At 39.7% G+C, this 26239-nt stretch overlaps 1 protein-coding gene across 1 annotated transcript in view; it reads left to right on the forward strand.

The window, feature by feature from the left end:
- The window catches only part of PTCH1 (patched 1), a 72235-nt gene that overhangs the window by 42795 nt on the left and 3201 nt on the right, over positions 1–26239 (forward strand). The window contains exons 13-23 of the mRNA XM_066181698.1: positions 3326–3444; positions 4608–5007; positions 5510–5819; positions 11292–11434; positions 13392–13575; positions 15084–15364; positions 16860–16997; positions 18947–19089; positions 22041–22140; positions 23486–23740; positions 24826–25357. Of these exons, the coding sequence (XP_066037795.1) occupies positions 3326–3444; positions 4608–5007; positions 5510–5819; positions 11292–11434; positions 13392–13575; positions 15084–15364; positions 16860–16997; positions 18947–19089; positions 22041–22140; positions 23486–23740; positions 24826–25356 (2604 nt within the window). The 3' untranslated portion in view covers position 25357. The remainder of the gene's footprint in view (positions 1–3325; positions 3445–4607; positions 5008–5509; positions 5820–11291; positions 11435–13391; positions 13576–15083; positions 15365–16859; positions 16998–18946; positions 19090–22040; positions 22141–23485; positions 23741–24825; positions 25358–26239) is intronic.

Genomic DNA, 26239 nt, shown 5'->3' on the forward strand with positions numbered 1-26239 from the left:
TAAATGTAGAAATTCCATTACCAGGTGGCAGTGGTGGTTTTCTGGAGGGAAAGAATGTATGTTTTTAAGCTCCTTCCATTTTCTTGCTCTGCCGAAGTGATTTGTCCTCTCCCTTTATCTACATCATTTACCTTTCCCTGCCCTAACACAAGAATTTAACAAGCAAAATTAAAGCCTAAGGGAAAAGGGGGCAGAGGACAAGGATTTGAGCCTGTACCATGTCAGGAGGGAGTTGGAGATAGAGAGCAGTAGGGTGGAAGTTTTCCTGACAGACGTCCTTATCTGTTCATCACCTCCGGCTATACAGCACACCCCGTCTCCCTGGGTGGGCTGCCAGGAATGGCACATAGCAGCACATACTTCAGTGGGGCCCCAGCACATACCTGCCAGCCTGTCTCGCTGCTTCCTTGCTTGCCTCCAGCACAGACTGCCATTCTTCTGTCTCTGTTAACAGTTGCAGCAGCAATAATATTTTTAGGCTGTGCATTATGAAAAGATGCAAAAACTGTAGTGTGTTTCTGAGGAAGTGACCAGCATAATTTTTTCTGATTAATGGAAATTTTACTGCTCTCTGATCTCATTTCACTGAATGCCTTCATTTTACACCCTTGAGTAGGTCCCATTTTATTCCTTCTGGACTAATCTTACCTTTGTTGATTTCCCAAGGAGCAGGTATGAGCCCTTTTTCTCTCCCATTTGACCATTGGTCTCTGAAGGTATGAGAGAGGATGCCCTGTTCCCAGAAATCCTAAGCATGCTTTCAGCCTGGGTGCTGCCTGTACTCGGGAAGCTCTGCTGCCACAGTTCCTTGTTGCTTTTACAGTCTGTGGCTATTGTCACGATCTCAGTTCTCATACTTTGCCATTCCACAGCACTGTGTGTATGAATGGCATTGGGAGGGAAGCAGTGACAGATGCACCGGATCGGAGACTGAATCACTCTTCAGTAATTTGTCCTGCCCTCTCCTTATCAAGTCACAGGGTGGAGTTTTGTTTATGAGACAACAAGTTAGAATTCATACAGGAACTTATTTAGTTGTGAAAACTGAGAACTGTTAATCCTCGAAACACTGGGTTAAGGTGGGTGAGAGAGAGTGTGCGATATATAGGAAGTGCAATATTAAGCTCTAGGAATCTATTTAAATTAAAATCAGAGCAGAGATTGCATGGAAATACTTTACTTGCAGAGTGGTTAGTATATCCACACTAGGATGGCACAGTGGAAAATCTAGTTGTTCTAAAAAGAGATGGAAGTAGGCAGATTTACTGTGTGTTGTTGGATTAGTTTTGATGCTTCCTAAGAAAATCAAATGTCAGTGTAACTATTATTATTTATTGGCATCTCTACCACACAGTATTAGTTTTCAGATCTAGTAATTTTGGAGATTCAACGACGTTGAGGTCTAGAGAGGGAACTGATACAGTGTGAAGTATTTGCAGTTCATAGAACAGAAACAGAGGACTTCTGTTAGTTTTTCAGCCATGCTGAGAGGAGTAAGGATTATTGAGTTAGACTTCAGCTATTTTTTCCAAATCTCAGTAAATCTTAGCTGATCCTTGATACAAGATCTTGGTTAGGCACAACTAATTATTCATGTTATATGGGTGGTTCAACCTTTTTTTGGTTTAGCACCAGCAAAGAAAGCAGTTGTAAGAACAAGGTCCAACAAACACCTTTCTTTCAACAGCAGCTATTTGTTTTCCTGACTGATTTAATAAATTCTAGAGCAGATCAAAAGCAAATCACTTAATTTTAAAGTTTTGGCTATGACGTTGCAAACCTTTCTGTGTGAATATTTATAAATCATCAAATAATCATTGGATCTTTTCTCACAAAGATGACTAAATACTAATTTGGCTTCAAGTACCAGGTGAATTCTGTTTTAGTAGCCATGTGTGCAGACAACCAGCAGTACTAAAATCTTACTTCAAGCAGGCTGGAGACCAGAAAAGAGAAACAGCAACAAAACTAGCTTTTGTATGCAGTATATTTATGATTGAATTACTAGAAAATATTTACATAACCCGTTGATTCTCTCATTTTCAGAGCAGTAAAAACAATGTCTAAACTTTTTATTATATTCTAACAATTGCAAGACTGTAAAAATTATTCAGTGTGTTATTACTTTGATTTTCACAGGTAAATTTAAGCAATTTATGTAATTTAATTGAAAAGCAACTCAAGAATTTTTAAAACATGGATTTTGGATGTCACATTGTTTGTACTGCCAGTTTTGAGGTCTGATCTCTCAAGATCAAAAGAAACCATATATTTCTTTGGGAAAAAAAGACGCCACATTTATATTGGACCATTTTTGTAGCCCAACTTTTGTTCTTCTTTAAGACTGTATTAACCCAAGCAGTCATTATTTCAGAAGTTACAGGTGGAGGCACTTGATAGTTTAAATATGGATTGCTTAACATGAAACTGGGCTACTGTTGAGATGGCTACTTCTTACCAAATGGGTAAAACATAACGCTTTCAAAGGGTTTTTTCTTTTCATTGGTTGGTGGCTGAACAATTTTTTCCCCAGTGTTTCCCTACTCTTACAACTGTCTTCCAGTTCCCAGTGCTCAGGTTTCCCTTTGTGATAGCTAGTGCTCCTAACAACTCTGCATTACAAATAAATGCTATCAATAATAATGATAGATGCTGCACCACATACGCTTATGGAAATTCTCTGGGAATCTCTCTCTGGGAAAGGGTTTGGAGTATGGTTTGAAAGGGGGTGGGCGGGGAGGTTGTTTTTTTCATTATGAGATGCTTGCTTTACAAATTAAATCAAGTATTCTTTTTCCAATTTAAGACTCATTTTGGTAGACTGGCTCATAAATCAAGCTCTGTTAAACACAGGCATATTAATACATATATTTGCTTTGTGGTTAATTTTGATTCTCCTTTAAAAATAATCCCTGATAAACTCAAAATATTACTCCTTCTTGGCTAAACCTTTAAGTAAGATGATCAAGTGCATAGCATTTCACAAAACTCATCTGTTTTTTTAAAATTTACTGAAATCTTCGTTTCTGTTTAATAGCATGCTTTAATATTATTGTGATACTTAAAGTGCTTCAGATCCCATAAATGTAAGACCTTCAGTTCTAGTTTCAGGTTTGCTTCCATTTTATTTTGCCTTGAGACTCTAAATATGTCAGAATTTTATGTAAAAAGATGATTTGCCTGATTTTTCAGGCAAAAGCTTGAAAGCGTCAAACAGGTTGCAGTGGTAAATGGGGATGAGAACTGAAACAGAATTTTTATACTTTGTAAAGCTGATGCCCTACATGAAGTTCAGCAGCTTTACTTATCCTGTGATTGTCTCCAGGCAGCAGTTGTGGTGGTGTTCAATTTTGCTATGGTTCTGCTGATTTTCCCTGCTATCCTGAGCATGGACCTTTATCGTCGGGAAGACAGGAGACTGGACATATTTTGCTGTTTTACAAGGTGAGAGTGAGCAGTAGCTTTGTCCTTTCTGTGGTCACCAATCAGTGAATCCATTCCTTGTCAGGAGTGGGAGTTCTTCATTAAGGTGGCATGTTATGGTTTTATTGCTAGTCACTGGCTTACATTTGCTACCTTGTTTTTCACCTGCCTGAAGGGAAAAACTGAAATACATTTGTCTCTCTCTTTTCCCTCACATCTCCTCTCCCCCAGCACACTTTTCCCTACATTCCTACATTTGTTCATTTTGACTATCGGAGAACAACTTCCTGAAAGCAGATGAAAGATCCACTGTTTCGGAATATTTTGAAGTATTTTTAAAATGTTATGAGTTACTGCAAGGTGACCAGTGCCAGTACTGGCTAATCTTGTAAGCTGTACATAACCCAGGATACTGAGAAATCTGACTTACCTTAAATCATTATGTGTTAATTTTTATGCTTTTATGCCTTTAAACCTAAATAAACAACTGTAAAATTAATTTCACAGCCCAAAATAATTATAGGGTTTTTTATATAAACTAGGTATCTGTTAGGGTCTTGCATAGACTGAAATAAAGGGAATACATAATTACTTCTGTGATTTTGTCTCTTCATATGGCCCACCCTTCCTAGGAATGAATCCTTTCATTAATACTTTAATATTTTCCTGATTTATAAAATATTCAGTCAGTATATGGCAAGTGGTTTCAACCTGCCTCCCAAAAGTCTGAGATCTTATCCAGAAGGCCCAAATATTACATAACAGTTACTTCATTTGTTCTAAACAGAAGGATTAACTATGTCATGCATTTGCCTCTTCATCTCAATATCTCAGCATGGGTACATAGATGCAAACTCACAGACTTACTGTGCATTCAGACTGTGTACAACTGCCTGATGAGCATGTGTAATTAATGGAGTGATGTGTGCATATGTCAGTGTTTTCAGACAGATGCTGTTTGCTTCATCCTGAAGGACAAGAAATGTCCTTGCATGTATTCTCTATGAACCATGTCTGAGAAATGTTTTCTAAATGCACAGAATGAGATTAACCTCTAAGTGTTACATGTAACTAGTGTAAACCGTCCAATAGAAGTAGAAGCGATCTCAGATGTTATCCTATCTAGCCTGATTAAAATGAAGATCTGTCTCAATGCCATCAGATGTTTTTCTCTTCTCTTACAGCCCGTGTGTCACTAGAGTGATTCAGGTTGAGCCTCAAGCTTATGCAGAAAATGACAGTACTTGCTACAGTCCTCCACCCCCTTACAGCAGTCACAGTTTTGCACACGAAACTCAGATTACAATGCAGTCCACAGTGCAGCTGCGCACAGAATATGATCCTCACACACAAGTGTACTACACCACAGCAGAGCCTCGTTCAAAAATATCTGTGCAGCCAGTGACAGTGACACAAGATAACCTCAGCTGCCAGAGCCCAGAAAGCGCAAGCTCAACGAGGGATTTACTTTCCCAATTCTCAGACTCCAGTATACATTGCCTTGAGCAACCCTGTACGAAGTGGACACTCTCATCTTTTGCAGAAAAGCATTATGCTCCTTTCCTCCTAAAACCAAAAGCTAAGGTAATCGGGGAACTATTTACCTGTTTTTCAAAATTAGACTTCTGCCTTGGCCAGTTATAAAATGATTCTGGCAGTGGTATTAAATATTAGGAATAAATACAACTCTTGTGAGTATAACAGTTTTTAATAATTTTGTAGCTGATTTCTTATTTTAAAAGTTTTATCTTGCAAGTGCTGTAAAGACATACTTCAAATGCACATTACAAGTGAGGGTTCTGGTGACTTTTTGTAATATAAGCTTGTGAACAGTGAAATTAAAGTCACTTGTAAACTTTATTACAATATAAATTTCTCATCTGTGATGCAGAGCCCCTTCAAGGAAGAACAAATGACCTTAGTCTTGTAGTTAGTATGTATGTGCATGAAAAAAAAACCCCAGAAAAACAAAAGCTTGAAAGTACTGATGGATGTTAATTTTGAATTTGGCTTTGTAGTGTGACATTATGAATTGTTAGTTCCTTTGGAAACCTAAAACCAAACATGTTTCTGTTTTCTTTGGCAGATTGGGGTTATTTTTCTTTTCCTGGGTTTACTTGGGCTCAGCCTTTATGGAACTACCCGGGTGAGAGATGGACTAGATCTCACAGACATTGTACCACGGGAAACACGGGAATATGACTTTATTGCTGCACAGTTCAAGTACTTTTCGTTCTACAATATGTATATTGTGACGCAGAAAGCAGACTATCCAAATGTCCAGCACTTACTTTATGAACTTCACAGAAGTTTCAGCAATGTGGCATATGTTTTGTTGGAAGAGGATAGGCAGCTCCCCAAAATGTGGTTGCACTACTTTCGAGACTGGCTGCAAGGTAAGAGAGCATTACAGAAACTTTTCTTAGTTTGTCAGAAAGAACAATTGTTCACAGTGGTATTGCTGCCTTCTTCAAATGCAGTCACACAGTTAAAGGCTCTGAGCAGTAGGGAGAATGCCTAGGTGGTGCTTTGAACCCACATGTGGGCTCACTCTTTATCACTTTACTTCTTTGTGTTTAGTTTACTCCCCAGTAAGACAGTTTTGAAGCTTTAAGTGATTGTATCCATGCCATTAATGTCTAAGTAGCTGAAGAGGCTGCTATGCATTATGGCCAAATATGGCCCTATGTCTTCGGTAAATAAATATTTGGTGAGTGTTTTCAGAGTAGTAAATGAATAATCCCTGTCCGGTGATGTATTCTGACACAGACTTAACTTTCAGCTCTTGAGTGATCTTGTTGGCTTCAACTGGGACTGCTGGCATGAAGAAAGTTCAGTGTGGCTTATGTGTTTTAATTGGTTAGGAACTTACTGCATAGTCTAGGTTTCCAATCAGCTACACTCACCCTTTCTGTGGTGCTGCTTTTCTCTGCTGAAATGTAACAGGATAGGGGAAGAAAAGAGAAGGCATGGCCTTTCAGGTACTATGATGATTACATTGAAACCAAGTAATTGAAGATATTGAAGACACTGTAATTGCACATGTTGAGACAAATAACTGGTTGGTATTTAAAATAAGGAGTACTGTTACATCTTAGCAAATTTAACAGCAAACATACTGCCCAGGTCCTACTATGTGTATGCCCAGGTCATACTACATCTATGCCCAGGTCATACACTTTGGTCCTACCTATGCCTTTCTATTGGGAGAATTTCTGGGAATCTTTTGGAGGAAAAAAAAAATGTGCTGACCTGGTGAGACTGTAAATTTTAAACTTAATTGTGTACAGATGACCACTGCAGCCAGTGATTCTTAGAGGACATATGGGTAACTGTCAGTATCTGATGTTTTTTATTCCTTCTGAAAATATGTTGAATGATATTAGGAAAGCAGATGCATGTAAGCGACAAATCTACACAAAGTGAGGTCTCCCATGTGTTTAACGCACTGCTAAATAATGCAATGCAGTATTTCAGCTATTAGCTTGGGGGGGTTTTAATGGTTTTGAAGTACATTGGATCCATTCATTGCAGTCTACTTACTGGAAGCTTTATTTAAAATATTTTGCTCACATAAGCATATTGAGCTGTAAGGGAAGGCATTACTGGCAGGAAGAAAATTCAGCATAGTTTAGATGTTTGCTGGATTGGAACATTACTATACTTTCTAGAATTCTGAGCAATCGTCCTTCTACATGCTTTTCCAAATTCTCTTAAACCTCTGCTGTTTACTTTGTTTCTTTTGTGGTTTTTTTTTTGCTGCTGTTCCAAAACAGTAGGAAAAAATGTATCTGGTGTGCCCCCTTCCTCTGTTTCCTCCTCCCCCCTGAGGGAGATGGAAAACTGAGATTGTGTTCAGAAGCTTTATTAGTGCTCACCCTCAGCACAGTCTGCCAACGATAAAGTCGGGAGGAGGTGCCCTTGGATCTGCTCAAAGTGAAATGCTGGAGGCTAGCCCACTTGGTGTTACTCCCAGGAGTACTCCCATTTCCAGTGCCCCTCTATCAGGCACACCACATACTTTCCCGAACCTCTTTCACTTTGGGTGCCTCCCCATCCTCTTCATGTCCCTCTTGTGCTAAGGACTGTTTGTGTGGCCAAGAGCCTGCTTGTCCCTTCATGCTGCATGTCCATGCTTGTGTCTGTTCTTTCCAGATGTGCTCTTCTCACAGGGGTGTTCCTACTCTGTACTTGATTCAGCACATAGTTACTTTTCCCTTCCAGTCCACATCAGACAGCTTATCCTTATTTGTCCTCTGCTTTTTTTTTTCCACTAGAGGAGCTGTGTGTATTACTGTTACCTAGGGTATACTGAGAGGCTGCATGGAGCTAAAATGGTGTAGTAGAATGGTCAGGGAGACTCCAGGAAGCAGGAGTAATTTGCTGTAGTCCATGTCACATGCCAGCCCTGTGACAGGCCATTGACTGGCCTTTTGATCACACACAGCTTCAGAATGAATCATTATGATTATTAATTAGCATTTAGGTCTGTATCCTTATCTCTCCTCCCCAGCTTTTCTGAGAGGGTCACAATTAATACAACCTCACTTTGTAAAGTTGCAGGGCGCTCTTCACAGAGTGTGATACTGTGTTCATGGGGCTGTAAAGAAAGATATTGAGATATATGAATAGAAAGATGTTATGTTTTCAAGTGGTACAGGGCACGGTTACAGGGGCGAGCTAGGCTGTTGTACTAAAAGCTGCCATGCTTGTCATAGTTGGGGAGTTATCAAAAGGTCCAGTCTAGCAGGCAGAATAATACATGATTGTTACCAACTGTGGGTGGTGCTGAAGGAGTCAAGGGAAGGGAAATGGAGATAGAATTTACAAAGAAGGTGCATGTTTAGCGTGGATTCAGGGAGAATCCTCTATGAGGTGGAGCAGGTTCTACTGGCATAGTTTCATGTGCTGGAAGGACTGGATAATAAAGCAGGAACAGCTTTGACCTAATTCCTGCCAACTTGACTGTGAATTCAGTGCCAGAGGTTAATGGCTCAAGATGGCCTTCTGACATGCACACATTTGTCCAGCAGACTGAAGAATGCAACAACATGTGAACAAAACCTTTTTTTTTACCAAGAAGACATCCTTGGTTTAGCTGTACATTCTTCCTCATTAGTAGCAGTGGAGTGTGTCTTCTGCCTCATGCACTTCTCTTTTCAGAGATCACTCATATTTTGCTTTCTAGTATTGTTTATGTTGCCATATTTTCTGTTAGTAAAAATGCAACAGAAGAAAACTTAACACTAATCATTCATTTAAGTTGTAAATGTTAACATGGGTTTTGTTAGTGACTGAATGTAAATAAGATAGCTTGGATTCCCTGATGGCTTCTAATTAGGCTTGTTTTTGTAAAGGGAAATCTTATCTGGTGTTTCATGGTGGCAGCTGCCCAAATGAGTTAGTAGGAATTCCTTCCTCACCCCCACTCCCACATAATTTTTGATGTTGTTGCTTTCTTCTGAAGCATTATGCGAAAGTGACTGCTGATGTGAAAAAATCCCATATATAGTTTTTAAAACTCCCTTGATTTCTACAACTTTTCTGCAAAAAGATGTTAGCTTTTACTGGAAGTGACGCTGTTCTTAGGTCATCTCCTTCTTTTCCATGTGCTTTTTTGATAGCATCCTCTTAACTTTCCGAACTCATTGTGTTTCTTGTTACTGATATGATAACCCAAGTACTCTCACCTTGGCCACTTCTTGAGAAACTGAAGTGGAGCTCGACATGGCACAGAAGGGATGGATTGATATTTTTGCATACTCTAACTAATGTTTCCCCTCTCTGAGGTGCCAGCAAACAGTGCTTTTTTCGAAGGGAACCTCAAAATCCTCTGGTGATGTCGAAAAACCTGATGGCAAATTGTCCTCAGGACCAGTGCTAGAGGACTACATGCAGAGATCTGGCAAGCTTCTTTCATCATTTGGTTCTCAGCCTGTTGAATTCACATTATTTGACATGGTCTAGTGAGACAGCAGGGGAGGCAGTTTCCTAAGGAAGAGAGGATGTGTTTGTCAATGGGAATGGGTACTCTGTCCTAGAGGCGGTGTCAGCTGGGTGCATTTTCTCTTGCAGTGCTCTTATCTCAGTACAGCTGTAGCTAACCTATCCAGTCTGTAGTGATGGTTTTCATTTACGATCCTGAGCCCAGCTGTGAGGTGGGTCGACGATTTCCTCCACTGCCACTCCCCTGGCCTTTTTCTCCCCTTCCCTGGACATGCGGTTTGTCATCTGCTTGCACAGACCCTCCTTGTACTGGGCTGTGGCTTCCTGTACTAAATCTGATCCAAATTTCTACTGTGAGGTATTCCCTCCCCCTTGAAGGGTGGCAAGGAGGAAAATAACAGTTGAGAGTGAATAGGTGTTGGCTGTGATCTTTACATGTGCTGGCAGCAGATCCCATGACTTGTATTAGCTGCACAAGTTGAACAGATGGAACAAATTGACAAAATCGTGTTCACTCATGCTGTGCTTGAGGAGCAGTTGAGTTGCTGTTTGAAGTTGAAAGTTTGAGTGTGTTTTTTCTCTCCCCTCGTAGTGGAATTTCTGGTTATAGTGTAGAAGCTATTGCCCCAGTGCTCTGCAGTAGCCCAAAACAGTAATGAGAGCAGTGTGTGTCCTCTGTGGCTTGGTGCACTCATCCAGGGTTTTGGTGAGGCAGAGGCAAATAAGGAGAATGTTTCCCTTCTAGGTAATAGACCTATGCCTCCTCTGGTTGTAAGGTGGTGAAGTTGGATGAGGGCTGAGCTCAGCCCTTTTCTGTTCTAGACAAGATTATAACTCTTCCCCATACACTTCTCCAAGTGGAATGCTTGGAGAAGATCTTCCCCTTTCCTTGAGGGGAAGCCATTTATGCCAGTGCACAATGCATCTGCAGTTTACTAGCTCAGCTTTGCTGGTCTGCACAACCAGGGGACTCCTGGGGCTTCTCCCTTGCATTTTCTTTCTTCTCCTGACTTCCTTGGGGCAAAATAATGGACATGCAACTGATACTTCCCACTCATTGACAGTGTGGAGCCCCAAATTTAGGAGGCACCAGGTTGATAATTTTTATCCTGATTCAGTGTCTTGGTTTAGATAGACAGGTATCTGCCAGGGAGGGTTGGAGTCTCCCTTAAAATGTAAGCCCCTCCCCCCTTTTCCAAATTATCATAAATTTGCAGTTAAAAGGCTGTCAGGCAAAGATTTTGGGAATAGGTATAGCAGTTCCTTGCTAGGGATATAAAAATACAGATGTTGTAGTACAGAAGAATAAGCAAACAAATAAACAAACAAGAAATCCTAGAAAACCCTGACAGAGTCAGAAATACAACCTGACATCCTGTTGGTCAGAGTGTTGGAAGCAGTCCAAAGTAAGCCCTCCTGGAGTGGCAGATGTGGTTCTGTTGGAGTGGAGATGGTCCCATTGAAAAGAAAAGGGTCCAGTAATGGTGAGATGGGTCCCGTCTTCCTCCAGGCATCCGGTGGAAAAACTGGATACCTAGTGGCACTGTGGCTCCTTTTTATCTAGGTTAAGATGGTTTGGCTCCTCCTCCCTGTGTGGAGCAGCTTACAATAGTGCAGTGTAATGTGTAATGTCATTGATGAGCTCTTAATGGTCCATTAGCAGAAGACATTCCCATGGAAGTAGTGAAACAATGAAGAGAGATAAGTAGCACTCCACCATCTGATAAGTGACAATGACCCATTTGGGCAAAGATAACCAATTCTGCTCCACCCAGATGGAATAGAATAATATGCTCTTTACAAAACCCATGACCTTCAGCTATGAAAAAGCATCATTATGCTTTCTCCTTCTGAAACTTGTTTATGAGAGTGATTATTCACCTGCTTGTTCTGTCTTCCCCTTGCCTCTCTTAACTCCTCAGGACTTCAGGATGCATTTGACAGTGACTGGGAAACTGGGAAGATCACATACAACAACTATAAAAATGGTTCTGATGATGCTGTTCTGGCTTACAAACTCTTGGTACAAACAGGGAACCATGCAAAGCCCATTGACATCAGCCAGGTAGTGTATCAGAGTCCATGCTGGTTTGCACAGCAATGCACAAGTCATCAGGCTTGGGGGTAGGTGAAAAGCCTACAAAGGTTGTAGTATCTTTTTTCCAGCTCAAGGAGCTGAATGTCTGAATTATGCCTTTCTGACTTTGCTGAAGCCACTCCTCAGACTCAGTATGGTCTATGTTGCAAAGTGTTCAAATCGACATGGCAAATGCCAGTCCTTTATTGTTGCTGGGTGATGTGCATTTTGTGTTCCCATGCCAGAGATGCTCAGTTTCCATGGAGATTGTTGTGAAAAATACTTCTCTGCATCCATAGGTGTATGGAGTTTAGTCCTGTGCCAGACATTTGCAATTATTTGGTTTGTTCCTACCAATTTGTGCAAAGTAGAACTTTTTAAGAAAGATATTGATGAATTATAGAGGAAGGAGACTGAAATGATTACATGCAGTATCATATTCTTGTACCACCATCACCAAATACATCTAAACTGCTGTAGAACTACAAATGTCAGTTGTTAGAGCTCATTAAATAAAATATGCCTGAGGTTACCCCAGCATATGACTGCATTTGCTGTAGCCATTTGTAAGTGGAAATACATTAGAAATTACTACTTACACTAAAATTAGATTTCAAATGCTGAAGAAGAAATTCTTCAATAACATACCTTCTCCTCTCTGAGAGTCATCATCAACTCACTGTGCTTTGAGGCAGAAAAATAGTGTTTTTAATGAGCTTCTTGGCAGTTCTGCTTATTGTCTTTTTTCTTCCTGGCATTAAAGGTGACAGATTTACAGAGCACATTGTTCAAAGTTACTGTAGTGTGTGAAACACACTTCTGTATAGCAACATGCAGCATGCTGTCAGGTCTGAATGAAGCTTCAGTAATGAATTAGGCGAAGAAAGGGAGTTGCAGAGAAAATCTTCAGTGATATTTTGTTTAGCAGAGTGTACCAGGTACGCTGTGGAACAAATGCAATTGGACTGCAGCTGCTGATAAAATTTCCTGTGCCTGGGAGGGAGAAAAGTGTGGTGCACCCACAGGGGTTGAGCGCTGTACTGTGCAGTTCCAGAGACAGCTTGAAGACATACAGTTGTTGCATATCCTGTGGACTAATTGAATCCAGATCCTTGGAATCCAACTTTTTCTTTTCCTTTTTTTTTTTTTTTTTTTTTTTTTTTTTTTAACTGCTGTCACTGTTGTTTTTCATTTCATTAAAAAGACCTGGAACTGGAGCTGAGCCAGAATTTTAAATAAACAAAACAAAAAGCCCCAGTAATACTTTTCACCCATGGAGTCCTCTGTCAGAGCTCTAGCTGTGCAGGATTTGGCTAACAGACCCTTGGAAGTATACCACTGCTGTTTACCCCACAGATGCATTTGCCCACAGTGACCCAAATAACACAGGGCAGTTGTCTGCTTTTTTGACGCTGGGCATTTTCTGAATACATAGGTCATAGGAGGCAAGTGTTAGCAAAATTTATACAGATGTTGTTTTATTTTTATAGCTCTCCTCCATTTACTGGGTGGCATTTCCTTCAGTGTTAACAACAGAGGTTAACTGCACACAGACATGTATAGGGACTCTTGCCAGGTTTTCTTTCCGTGTCTTTAAATATGTTTCTCCAACTTGGTTGTTTTTCATTCTTGGCTGCAGTCTTTCAGAATTTGGATTTAATTGGTTCAGTGTATTCTGGAACCATCTGTTGATTAAGTGGTTATTGTAAATACTATATGAGTACTAATTTATAAATAACCACTGTCACTGCATTTTCTTAGATTTTGTTTTTGTTGTCAAACAATAGTTTACTGATAAGTCCCTTCAAGGGAAGGTTTATGTTCTCTTGCTTTTACCCTCCTATATGTGTGTTGCATCTCCAGGCCATTTGTTGAAAGCATTATGGCAAGAGCCCTGTAAGCAAAACTTATTTTGAAAGGCTTCTAATTTCTTTCCATTTTGCAGTTGACTAAACAGCGTCTGGTGGATGCAGATGGAATCATTAACCCAAATGCTTTCTACATCTACCTGACAGCCTGGGTTAGCAATGACCCCGTGGCCTACGCTGCCTCGCAGGCCAATATCCGCCCGCACCGCCCTGAGTGGGTCCATGACAAAGCAGACTACATGCCAGAAACACGGCTGAGGAGTAAGTAGCATTTCATCTTAACCCCCTACACTTTACATGAGTGCCCCCACTCCTTCCTTCAAGCGCCAGTAACCCCTGATGCTGCACAGGGCTCAGAAGAGCAAGCAGGAGAATACATTGTGTTGTACTGTAGTCATAGGAGATCCAAGCACCACTGCAACTGTGACACCTTTGCAGGGTTTTATCATGTTGAAAAATGAGTTATGCAAGAGTTTAAGCTCTAAAAATTTAGAGTAAGCACTGCTTTTTTAACTGTTACCTGATAGTTCTGTCTTTGTGAGAAACCTGGGCTTTTCATGAAATTCCTGCCTAAGTTATTCTGAAATTTCATTACTGAAGTTCTATCATGGTTGTTCTCAATTCTTAATACCTAAGAAATTTTTACCAAAGAAACTCATACACTAAGCTACTGCACTGATATGGTACAAGAGCTAGAGGGACTAGAGGAGAAGTCCCACTTCACACCATTCACTGTTTCCTGGCACCAGTACCAGCTGGTTTTGCTTCAGCTTTCAATTCATTGGGAGGATTGCTAGTTGGACACCAATAGGGAAGGGGAGAGGGCATATAGGGGACAACTGGTGCACTTGAAAATGTGGTTGGATAGCCATGCCTCAGTGTATCCAAACCCTAGAACTTTGTGGCAGTCAGCCAAGTTTTGTCTTAATGAAAATTTATAGTTGAGATTATAATAGGGCAAATCATGTTAAGCAAATCAACTGAATGAAGCTGCAGGGTTTGGAGCACACAATGGCAGTAACCAAAAACTTGTTGTAGAAGCCTTTTCTTTTCTAGTCATAGAGAAGACCTTGCATTACGCTCAGAAAGAAGTATGTGGAGTGTTGTTTTGTCAAATTATTCAAGGATAAAAAGTTATGTATTTCCTCAGTAAGTCATTATTTTTCTATGGGGGGGGGGGGTTCTCCACTGATTTCCATCAGAATGTGGATTTCTGCATCTGAATTTCCAAATATTTGATGGAAATCTTAAAAAGAACCCCAACCTGCTCAAGCCTAATTTTTCTCTAGTTTTGTGTCAGTGGATCTCAGTTAATCTCAGGGAAATGATCTTTGATTTCAAAGGAACTCCATTAAAGAGGAGCATTGGGATAAAATTTTTAAATTATGTGATTGTCTACTCCTGCGTTGCAGTTATGGATTTTTGACCAGCTATTCAGTAAAAAGCATAATGTAACAATGATCAGGATTAAATACATGGATTGAAAGATAACTGTTAAATTATATATAACTGTTAGGGAATTTGGTGTAGGCTTGAACTTGGTGTTCATCCCATTACACTGCATGATAAAATAGAGCAATCTCAAGTACTGTTTCCAGTTTCTATTTATTGGAGAGTTTTAAAACTATAATTCATTCTAAACGAGTAAAATTAAAATTTGCCACTTTTTATGCATTTTGCTGTGAAGAATAAAATGTTTTGCTAACACTGGTCTCTGTATATTATCTTCTTCCAAAAAACACATTTTAACACTACTGTCATTTTCTTAGTTCCAGCAGCCGAGCCCATAGAATATGCTCAGTTTCCTTTCTACCTCAATGGATTGCGAGAAACTTCTGACTTTGTGGAGGCTATCGAGAAAGTGAGAGCTATCTGTAATAACTACACCAGCCTGGGGATCTCCAGCTACCCAAATGGTTACCCATTTCTGTTCTGGGAGCAGTACATTGGACTTCGTCACTGGCTCCTCTTATCCATTAGTGTGGTTTTAGCTTGCACGTTTCTGGTGTGTGCCCTCTTCCTCCTAAACCCCTGGACAGCTGGGATCATTGTAAGTTTATTATAAGGGTCTTTGTTGAAGTCAAATTCCTTTCAGCATAGCTCTTGCTGTAGTCAGGAAGGTTTTGTTTATGTCTGGGCCTCTGGTGGAGTATGTATATTGCATCATTCATTATATATTTATTCAACTTGAGGGGGTAGGGAGGTACAAACCTTAATAACCTTAATCTTCTGGCCACTTTTTTTGCAGGTTTAAAGGTTTCTTGGAAAGGTACATAAACTTTTACCCTTGCTCAAATGCACACTAACATAAGAAATAAAGACACAGAGGAAAATTAAGAGCTTTATTAAAACAATTGCTAATTCTGTATTCCTTATCTTCTTTTCTCACACATAGTTATTTTTCAAGGCAGATGCTTATGACTAGCTTGTCCATAAATTTTCCCAGCCATTTCTGAATGCAATCTTTCAGGAAAAAACTGAAATGCCTATGTTCTACGGTTTGCACTGTGGAAAGCCTGTAACTAAGCTATCGAGGAGAAAGAGCATAAATCTGCAGAGAATACTCCTCCATGCTTTCTGAAAGGCACATAAGTCTCTCAGTAAACATTCAAGTTAAATTGAATGATGATGTTCCTATGTTTAAATTCCATAAACTATCGTATGGCTTATAAAATGCCAGAAGTAGAAAAGCATAAAACAGTTACTAGTTTTTGTAATGAACATTTATATGACAGGTATGTTAAAAGGTAAATGTTTAGTCTAGAATATTTTTCATAGCACCTTATCAAGCAATTTATGTTATTATGCTTGATTCATTAGCTTATAAAATCATTTATTGTAGTGCATACTTTTTTCCTTTGTATAAGGCATTTATTTTCAGAGTCCACCATTGCTTTTATAAGTGTATATTTTTTTTTCCTGCTTGGCTTTAACTACTTTTAAAGTTGGTTCTCCAGATTTCCTCCCCTCCCTTTTCCTCAGTTTTTTTTACAAGGTAGATGAAAGAAAAATAAAAGCTTCCTCTTATATTTAACTGCTCATTTTGTCCATGTCAATCCCCCCAAATACCTTAAAAGCTCAGAGGCCCTCTGTAACCTGAGACTCATCAGCTGATTATGGCATTTACTTTCTTCTGTGCTTTAGACATCCTCACTTGTATTTGCAGGTCTACAAAAGAGAGTTCAAATACAGGTAGTTGAAAGATACTTTTTCTGGAAGGATTGTCTGAAAGATGGGTAAAAAACAAAAATGTACGTGTTGGGAGTATCCATGATAAGGAGGAACAAATGATTTTTCAGCTCACTGATGGATTGTAGCCAATACAAAGTTAGTGCTTCATGTTCTGGTTCTTAGAGTGTAATTTAGACTGGCTATTCAGCATTCATTGCCATTGAGAAAAACGAAACAAGTAAAAGCAGCTTGTGTTTGGGAATATAGGATGGCTTTGAGGAATATGTCCTATGGTAACCCTGGTATTTTGAAACGTCTTTCTCCTCATTGTCTGGAGTATAAGAAGATACTAACAGATGTTTGAAATCATCTAGGTGGTGGTGCTGGCTCTGATGACTGTGGAACTGTTTGGCATGATGGGTCTAATTGGAATAAAGCTGAGTGCAGTGCCTGTGGTTATCCTGATTGCTTCTGTTGGCATTGGTGTGGAATTCACTGTTCATGTTGCTTTGGTACGTAGAATCAAGAAGCATCTTAAAAACATTTAAAAATAAAATTATGGCAATGTTCAGGTCACAGATCTCTATTGTTTCTTGTCAGTGACTTGATTCTTGGAAGGAAAGTGGTCACAGTTTTGTGTACCTTTCTGTTTGTATCAGTGGAACAGAGTTGATCTTGATGAGGTAGTTCCTAACTGTTGAGTCAGTCTCCCAGGAGACAAGAGAGGATACATTAGCTGTGATACCTTTTTCTCTGCTTGATGTAATTCTGTAGAGAAAACAAGAGATCTTACATCACCTTGCTTCAGTCCACACTCTCATGATCCTTGGCTGAAGCCTCACCATTGTTGCATCAGTGTTACACAGCTTTTTGTTACCTCTTGCATGTGGATTCTCTATCTTGCGAAAGATAATTCTTCAGAGGAGTTTTTCAAAATCAGATATTGTGTCATTTGGTTTTTCTGGACTTCTCAATGTGAACATGTTTGAATTAGTTCCATTTGTAAAAACTGCACCTTCTTTTCAGAAGCCATTGGCCAATAATAGTGGGCACAAACATGCAGTGTATAGGAAAATATTTTTCTACTGTTTATCTAGTGGTTTAGATGTTGTACAGAGTTAGGGCACATGAAGTCACCCTAAATTAAAAGAATAATTTTGAGAAAAACCACAGTGGAAATAGGGTAAGGTTAAAGAGGAGCAATTTTATCCCTCAAGTGATGACATCTTTTTTCCCCCACTGCTACAGATAGATAGACATTTGGAGATAAATGAGTTTGCTAGGACTTAGAACAGTTTGGGAAGTGTTAGAAATTAATAGTATAGGAGAGGAAGAAAGAAATTACAGCTTCTTAGTATTGAAGATTTAAAACAGGAAAAATGGAATAAAAAACAACAAAACAGTTGTTTCTAGATGGGTAGTAACTTATTTAATTTACAGGACTTCATGGGTCACCTGTACGTGAAGGTAAAATGCCAAGCAAACTGAAAATAGTGGTTTTCTCACATTGACACTAGAGATAAAAACTTTGGAACATATAAATAGTCAAATCAGTGTTGTATAAACAAAAAAGTCGTGCTGGAACTTTTAATGCAGAATTGAATTGAGTTAAAGTGTGATTCACAATCCACTTGTGGATCAGTTTTCTGCTATTGCTTGTGAATTGTGACCTTGGTTTTTTTCTAATTCCAGAGAAGAGAGACTTAAATTCCAGGACTGTGAGGAAGATAGCTGCTTCAGCACACATCTTAATAGCCAGTAGGGAATTAACCAAAGAGAGCCCTTACAAATCACAGTAAGATGATCAGCCAGGTTCTTGTTTTCTTAAACCATTAAGTCATACACAGAGTAGACTAATTCATAACAAACACCAGCAATTACATGTTCATGATAGAGCTTATTCATAGGGAGTTGTAGGGATGGACGAAGGCCGTTCACTAGTGATATTGTTGCTCAGGCACTATCATGTTCAGCACCATTTGTAGGATAAGTTTGTATGTATAGAACTGCTAGCTTTGAAGTACTAAAAGTTTCAAAATCTTTGTTTTTGAGTGAAATGGAAATGTTAAAAAAGTCATGGAAGCCATGAACCCACAAGAATGAGAGGAGTAGCCCTGCCATTTTCACACCTCAAGTGCTTTCACTATTACATGAATTCTTTTCAGGTGGAAATAGGCAAATCCAGAGACAAAGGGCTACTGTTGCAAGTAGGCATTGCTTCCAGAATTATTATGGTCTGACTCTGTCATCAGTGCTTACTCTGGTTCTGTGACTTCAGCAGCTGCTGTATGATACAACTGCAGGATCAGGCCTTGTCTCAAGGGTTAGCCAGCTACAAAGATAGTTCTGATAAACTGTAGTTTGGAGTAATTAACTGATGGAAAACTCTGTATGCTAGGAGAGAGGCTGTTTGGAAGGTTGTATACATCTGCCTAAGCAAATGGATATTTTTGTTTTACAGGCATTTTTAACTGCCATAGGAGACAGGAACCATAGGGCTGTCCTTGCATTGGAACACATGTTTGCACCAGTGCTGGATGGGGCTGTGTCTACTCTGCTTGGGGTGTTAATGCTTGCAGGATCAGAGTTTGATTTTATTGTCAGGTAAAGCATTTTTCTGTTTTGACTTTCTTTCAAAAGTAAAAATAAGTGTGCTTTTAATTTTTATTCACTTCAGTGAATCTGTCATTTTATTACTATGCATGGTGTGTCAAGTATGCTTACATCATGGTCCTGCTTTCCCTCTGTTTTATTAACTCCTTGTTACTTGCTAGACGTGGTAGTGTTTCCATTGCTAACATTAAAATCTGTTCCAGGAAAATCTGACACTTAGCATGAAGGAACACAAAAATGTCACTCTTTAGAAAGTTTGCTAATTCTGGGTTTGAAGTAGTTCAAAGCGTCTTGTATTGTCCAGTATTAGCTGCATCTGACCTTTAGCCTTGAGGTCCTCCAGACTTCTTGTATGCACAGGAATTTGTATGCAAAGGACACGTGAACCTACAAACATTCAACTGTGCTGCAAATGACTCTCTCAGGGCCTTCCCCTTTCATCCTTATGTGGGTTTTACATAATGAGGAAAAGGGGTTGGGGGATGTGGCAGGGAGAAAGCCCTGTCTGGGAGCTGGGGAACCATAAATATGAACACAGAACTTCATACTAAAATTTTGTACAGCAAAGCCTAAAGGCCCTTCTGTTTAGAACTAAAAGCAGGCTGTTTCTTGTGAATATAATTAAGAATGTGAGTTCCTCAAGTATAGAGGAAAGCAAGTCTTTTCTTGAGGGGAATTTGAGAAGTGCAATGAAACAGATCCTCTTCTATTCCAAACAACCTGTGGAACTCTGCAAAGTGACTAATCTTAGAAGTAACACAGGCTCTTTGTGGTAAACTGTAGCACACACACAAAAAATAATCCAAGCGCTAAAATGGAACTGAGGTTGAACTGGGCCAAATAAAAAATGCTCTGAAAGATGGTTTAACTGCTTAGAAAGACATAAGCGGGATAGATGATTAGACTTAACTGACGTCCATTTGACAACAAGAACAACAAAATGTCAGGGACAGGAACTGAGAGAATGACTGCTAAATCTCATCAGGCTTTTTGTTTATGTATGAAAGATATTTGAAGAAAGCAGGCAGTTTGCAGTTAGATCTCATGAAACCTGCATGAAGATTATTACTATACAGGTAATCCATGTCCTGAAATAGAATTTTTTCCCCCAAAATCAGTATTTACTTTATTGTATTGGTATTGAAGAAATAGAATTATTCTTTTAGGACCTGGTTTTGTAAGGGTTGGAACTTTTTGGCATACAGGTTACTGATAGATTTAACCTAAATTTAAAGAGGCACATTTTTGGTGTGCTACTCTCTTACTTAACAGAGAGATTTTGGTTCATATTTTTGTGTCACAGCAAATGGAAGATTGTAGCAGTCCTTCACACCAAATTTGGATTGGATGTGCTCTTAGTTTATAAAATGAGCCTTTCAACTTTTCAACTTACGTTATTTTACTTTTTTTGGCCATCAGTTTCTGATTTTATAGCACAATCTCACTTCAGTTTGCTGTGTTTAAAAAATATATTAAAATAAACTGTGGGGAGCTTGAGCATTGTTAAGAGTAGGCGAAGAAGTTCCTAAACTTCCGGAAAGCGACAGATTAGTCCAGCAATGTGGAAGATTAAGTAAATTACCAGACACTGTATACACCAACTGGTCAAAGCTATAATCCTACTGTTTATTCTAACATTAGATGGATGAGATGCAAATGTTTTTAAAGCCTGTTGTTGATCTGTGTCCCAGTTTAAAGTTCTGGTGGTTTATGTTAGTAGAGTAGATTGGCTTGCTGATTTTTGTTAATGCAGATCAGAAATTCCCAAATGTTTACAATAGCAGGATATTTATAGTTTTACAGGAGTCTGATATATTTGATCAGATGTGGAAGCAGGGAGGCAGTAAAGTTTGTTGCCAGCTAGACAATGTAATCAGCAGACCCATTAGTAGCAAACTTGCCCTCTGTTCTTCTCCTTTGCCTACTCCTCAAGGAATTTACCAAAACTGAGTCCTTGAAATCATTAGTTGCAATGCTGCCTTAAGTTTAGTCTGAGCCCCAGCTGTGCAAATACCAACTAGCAAGACTTTCCTTTTACTGACAGGTTTACCTTGGTATTCATGAAGGATCCCAGACCTTAGCCCTCAGTGGTGGGAAAGGACAACTACTTGTGCACTTTTCTCTCCTTCCATAGTATTTCAGCCTTTATGTTTGAATTGGCTGACGCAAAACAAGAGTATTCAGAGATGCTAAATTGTTCAACAAAAGATTAGCCTGCAATGCAGCTCTGCCATTGTGGAGTGCTCTTACTTAGTACAATGCTGAAGCTTACTATAGAATGGGCATTTTCTTTGCAGAAAGCGGGTTCCTGTGTTGTAAAAGAGTTGCAATTCAAGCTATTTGGTAAAACTGGAACTCAACAGAATTCTAGGCATTAAGTTTGATTAATGAACGGCAAGGAAAACCCTTACCTGATATACTGTAGATTTAATTAGACATTCTGCTGTAAGTTGCAGAAGCATTTCACAGTGGATTAGCTGCTGGGAGAAGAGGGCTTCTTTTCCTTCTACACTAAATTGTTTAAATTCTACACCCTTCACTTCATTTGTTTGCTTCTGCTGGGTTTTCACTAATGGGGCCCCCTTTTCATTGTATTTGTGCTTTCAATCCATTCAGCCATCCCCTGCATATTCCATATTTTTGTGTTTGTGTAACACATTCATAAATAACATTACATGCTTCCAGATTCTGGGAAATTAACAAATGTAATTTTTTTCTTTCCTTTCTCAACTAACACTTTGGGGGATGTAGCTTCTCTAATTGAAAAGGTAAAAACCCCTATATCTTATATGGAAAGTGATGTAATTGTTTCCTTTGATGTTAGTAATACGTTAGAGTTATTTTAGTATCTGTATTATTTTAACATATGTAGAAGTAATTTGTAATCCCTTGTTTCTAACAGTGGCTTTTCTCTCCCCCAAACCATTTGAACTGTACTTCAGGTATTTCTTTGCTGTTTTGGCAATCCTAACTATTCTGGGAGTTCTCAATGGATTGGTGCTGCTTCCTGTCCTTCTCTCATTCTTTGGACCATACCCTGAGGTCAGTAAAATTAATGGTGAACAGAAAAAATAATACTATGTCTGCACTGCTGTCCCCCTCAATCACCCCCTGTTTTTAGAAAGTATTTTTAAAATTTTCTTGGATTAAGTTTCTTGCTCTCAGGCTTTTTTATAAATTTTTATTAAAAATGCTGTTTGTTACATGGTTGATACTACTCTATTTTTTAATTTTTTTTTAATAAGTATCATTTTAGAGGTTGCAATAAGCAAACTTGATAGCGTTATTTACACTACTCGCATAATGTGATAAGCAAAGAAGTTTGTAAAATGAAGATTTCCCTCAATATTTTGCAAAAGATGGTTGGTTTTATACACATACCTTCTACTTTCCTACCTCACTGGCTCTGTTGCATTCCTCAAAGTGTTTAACTAAGCAGACCACCAGGAAGGCCTGTGTGGACCAACAGACGTGGTGGTGGTCCACAGACCTCACCTTGATAACCACGATTGGTCTGCCAGAAGGTCCCCACTGTCCAGTCACCTCTCCCTGTGGCATTCTCCTGCCTCAAGTAGTATTTTTGATATGGGGAAGGCTTCACTTAGACGTTGATGACTTTACAGTACAAAGTCCAAGTCCAGGAGTCACAGATACCAACTTTATATTTGGTGGTTGATCATTTATTACCTGCTCTGTATTTAATACAATTACTGTGTTACATGGGGTTATCTTTATCCTGTGTCAGTAGAATCAGTGTGCTGTGTTTCACATGTATATATATGTGTGTGTGTGCACAAGAATAAAACACAAGGTATGCATACACCACTGGTATATTTCAGAAGTGTTTGGGCTCTTTTAATATTAGTAAAACAATTTTGACAACAATGTGTAATCCCTCAATTCCTAACAGAATGCATGACCTGTCTCTTACTCAATGTGTATGTGTGTGTTATATATTGCTGTGATGTGTGTATCCGTCTCTCTTTGCAAATAAACACCTCGTAACACTGTCCCAACCCACTAGAGGTGGTTTTATGAAATCACTGCTAAAGCTTGCTGAAAGGGGAGGGGAGCCCACATATTATTTTTATTGTTATTTTTATATTTACAAGTGCAAGTGCATGCACATACATGCATACATGTTCTTCTTTAGACAGTGATACCCAGAAGAATCTGTGTTATCCTGTTTACATACATCTCTGCAGATGGAGGCTATGTCTTTTATACTTACACTAATTTTTTTTCACTATCTGTGTTCATCAGAAAACTGCTGCTAAGACTGTTGTGGAATGGCAGGATGTATTTGGCAGAATATTGTTTGTGTCAAGCCCTAGTGATTAAAAGGGTAGACCTAGCTGAATGTAACCAAAAGCATTGCTGTCATCAGGTTTCTCCAGCCAACAGACAGGACAGATTGCCCACCCCATCTCCTGAGCCACCCCCCGGCACTGTGACGTTTGCACTGCCACCTGGACACACAAGTAACACCTCAGATTCCTCTGACTCTGAATACAGCTCTCAAACCACAGTGTCTGGCATCAGTGAAGAGTTGCATCAGTATGAGGCCACGCGAGGCCCCGGGGCACCAGTTCATCAAGTTGTAGTGGAAGCCACTGAGAATCCTCTCTTTGCAAGATCCACTGTAAGTAGCTTTCATGTGGACTAGCAGGAGGGCAAGATGAAGTTTTATGGTGTGTTATGTTTTGGGGGGTTTTATTATTCATTCATTCGTTCAGTCATTCATTCATTCATTCATTCATTTATTTTCATGGAAAACTCCTTCTGACTGATTGTGCTTTGTGACTTTGTGCCAAAACATGTTAGCAGGGAGTGAAGGTCTTCCTCATTCTCTCCTTTAGAACTGAGTTGGGGGTAAAGTGGTGGTAAAAAAGCAGGGCCTTTGGCATTGGTAATTGCTTTGCATCCCATTGGCACCAGTCACAAGAGCTCCGTCTGTTTGATGACTGTCTTCAGAGAGAGAAGGAGAGATTACAAGATCCCAATCTTTTTCACACAGCTCTTTGTGGATTCCTATCATATACCTCGCTGTGGCAGCACATTCTGGGGAGAAAGATTAGACCCAGAAGAAAGTAGTTTAGGTGTTGTACCAAATCTTGGGCCTTGTTGCATCTTGCTACTGGGTTGGCATAATTGTGATTTCAAAGGAAAGTGAAAAAGCTCTGTCTCCTACCCCTGCTGATGCTGCATGCTGAGCTGCAATGTGGATCTGGTTTTGTTCAGCAGAGGCCTAGAAATAGGTACAAGCACAGCCACATTTGAAGTTGGTCACGGTTTATTGACTGATGTAGCTGCTGTGCTTCACGCTCTTTATGGAAATCAGAAAACAGATTCCTACAGTCTATACAAACTACCCTACTAACATCCTGTGTATGTTCCCTGCATGGAATAGCCTTTTCCAAATGCCTGCAATTCTGCTTGTTGAGTTAAGATCAAGTGCTTGTCACCCATCCCTTTGAAAAGATGGACCAGCATGTAGTAACCTCACAATAATGTTTTCAGATGTCATCCTGTGTTTATCTGAAGATATGCTTTCCAAGTTTTAATAGCTTCAGACAAAAACCATGGAAAAATCAATTAGCAGATTCCATAACATTCCCTTTGTAGAGTCAGAGCATTATTATAGTTATTCTCTGCATAAAATACAAGCAAGCATAGTATTTGTTTGCTTTGCTTTGTTGGAGGTGTAATGGTGTGTGTCTCTCTCAGGTGGTTCAGCCGGAAGCGAGGCATCAGCGAAGTCCTAGGCTGCAGTCGAATCCAGAGCCCAGCACGCAGCAGCAGCTGTGGCATCAGGGCAGACAGCCCAAACGGGAAGCAAGGGAAGGGCCGCGACCACCTCCTTACCACCCTCGGAGGGATGCTTTTGAAATTTCCACTGAAGGGCACTCGGGACCCAGCAGTAGGGATCGCTTGGGCCACAAGGCTCATTCCCACAGTGTGAGGAGCCCGACATTTGGGGCCGCTGGTGCCACAGGAGCAGCCTACTGCCAGCCTATCACTACTGTGACTGCCTCGGCCTCGGTCACTGTCGCTGTCCACCCTGCCCTGCACAGCCACAGTTCCCGGGTGCCGAGCTTTCCATCCTACGAGGGACACCATGAAGCTGGCCGTGAGCCATTTGAGGATCCCCACGTGCCTTTTAATGTGCGATGTGAGAGAAGAAATTCTAAAGTAGAGGTTATAGAACTGCAAGATGTTGAATGTGAGGAAAGGACACCTGGCAACAGCTCACAATAAGGTAGGTCCGTCCCATGTAACTGCAAGCTTTGGGTTATGTCAGGCAATGGTGTGATCAAAAGAAAGAGGAAAAATAGAGTTCCTCAGATGTACCTTTTCATAGACAGCACTACTTACAGGTCACACTGATCACCTTAAATCTGCTAACTATGAACATAGTACATTTTGCACTAAACATGAGGTTGGCTAAAATAGTGCTCTCCAACACTGGGAAGTCATAGTGCATTCAGGTATGAACTACTTCAAAGCACCTTGCAAAATGGATAAGTACATCATACAATCCCAGTTTACGAGATGAGGAAAATAAAGCAGAGATGCTGGATAACATCTTCAGAGTTGTGCGACTGCATTTACCATTGCGTAAGTCCTGTCTTCTGATCCCTGAATCAGGCATGCTCTAAAATGTTATATGAAATGACATTGCCCAGGAGAGTATAAAACTGCCAGGTACTTCAGGAATTGTCATCTGAATAAAATAGTTTATGAAAGGATTTGAAGTCCATAATGAGGACTGAATCCCTCTGGAAGATGAGCTAAGTGAGAAGTGGGCTTCTTCAGCTTTTTCAAGCTGAAGTGCGTAGTAGTATGAGACTCTTAAATAAGCTCAGTATTCAATGTAGCATACTTCTCCTTCAGCTGTTCATTGGTTTTGACTGAATTTGTCACAGGTATCTAAAACTGGGAACTTAAAAATTAAAGCATCCACATTTTTTTAATCAGTATCAGTATTTCTTCACCAGGAAATTAATGACTGAGATGAAAGTAGAGCCAGAATTTCCTGACTGCTAACTCTAACCACAAGAATCATGAAATTAGTTGGCTTAGTTTGATTTGTTTGTTTTCTCAACATTTAGTGAATGTTTGCCTTTTTTTTTTTTCTGTC

This window comes from Chamaea fasciata, unplaced genomic scaffold (genome assembly GCF_029207755.1).
Source record: "Chamaea fasciata isolate MVZ Bird 193981 ecotype frontalis unplaced genomic scaffold, bChaFas1.0.hap1 SCAF_4, whole genome shotgun sequence".
NCBI classification, from domain to species: Eukaryota; Metazoa; Chordata; class Aves; order Passeriformes; family Sylviidae; genus Chamaea; species Chamaea fasciata.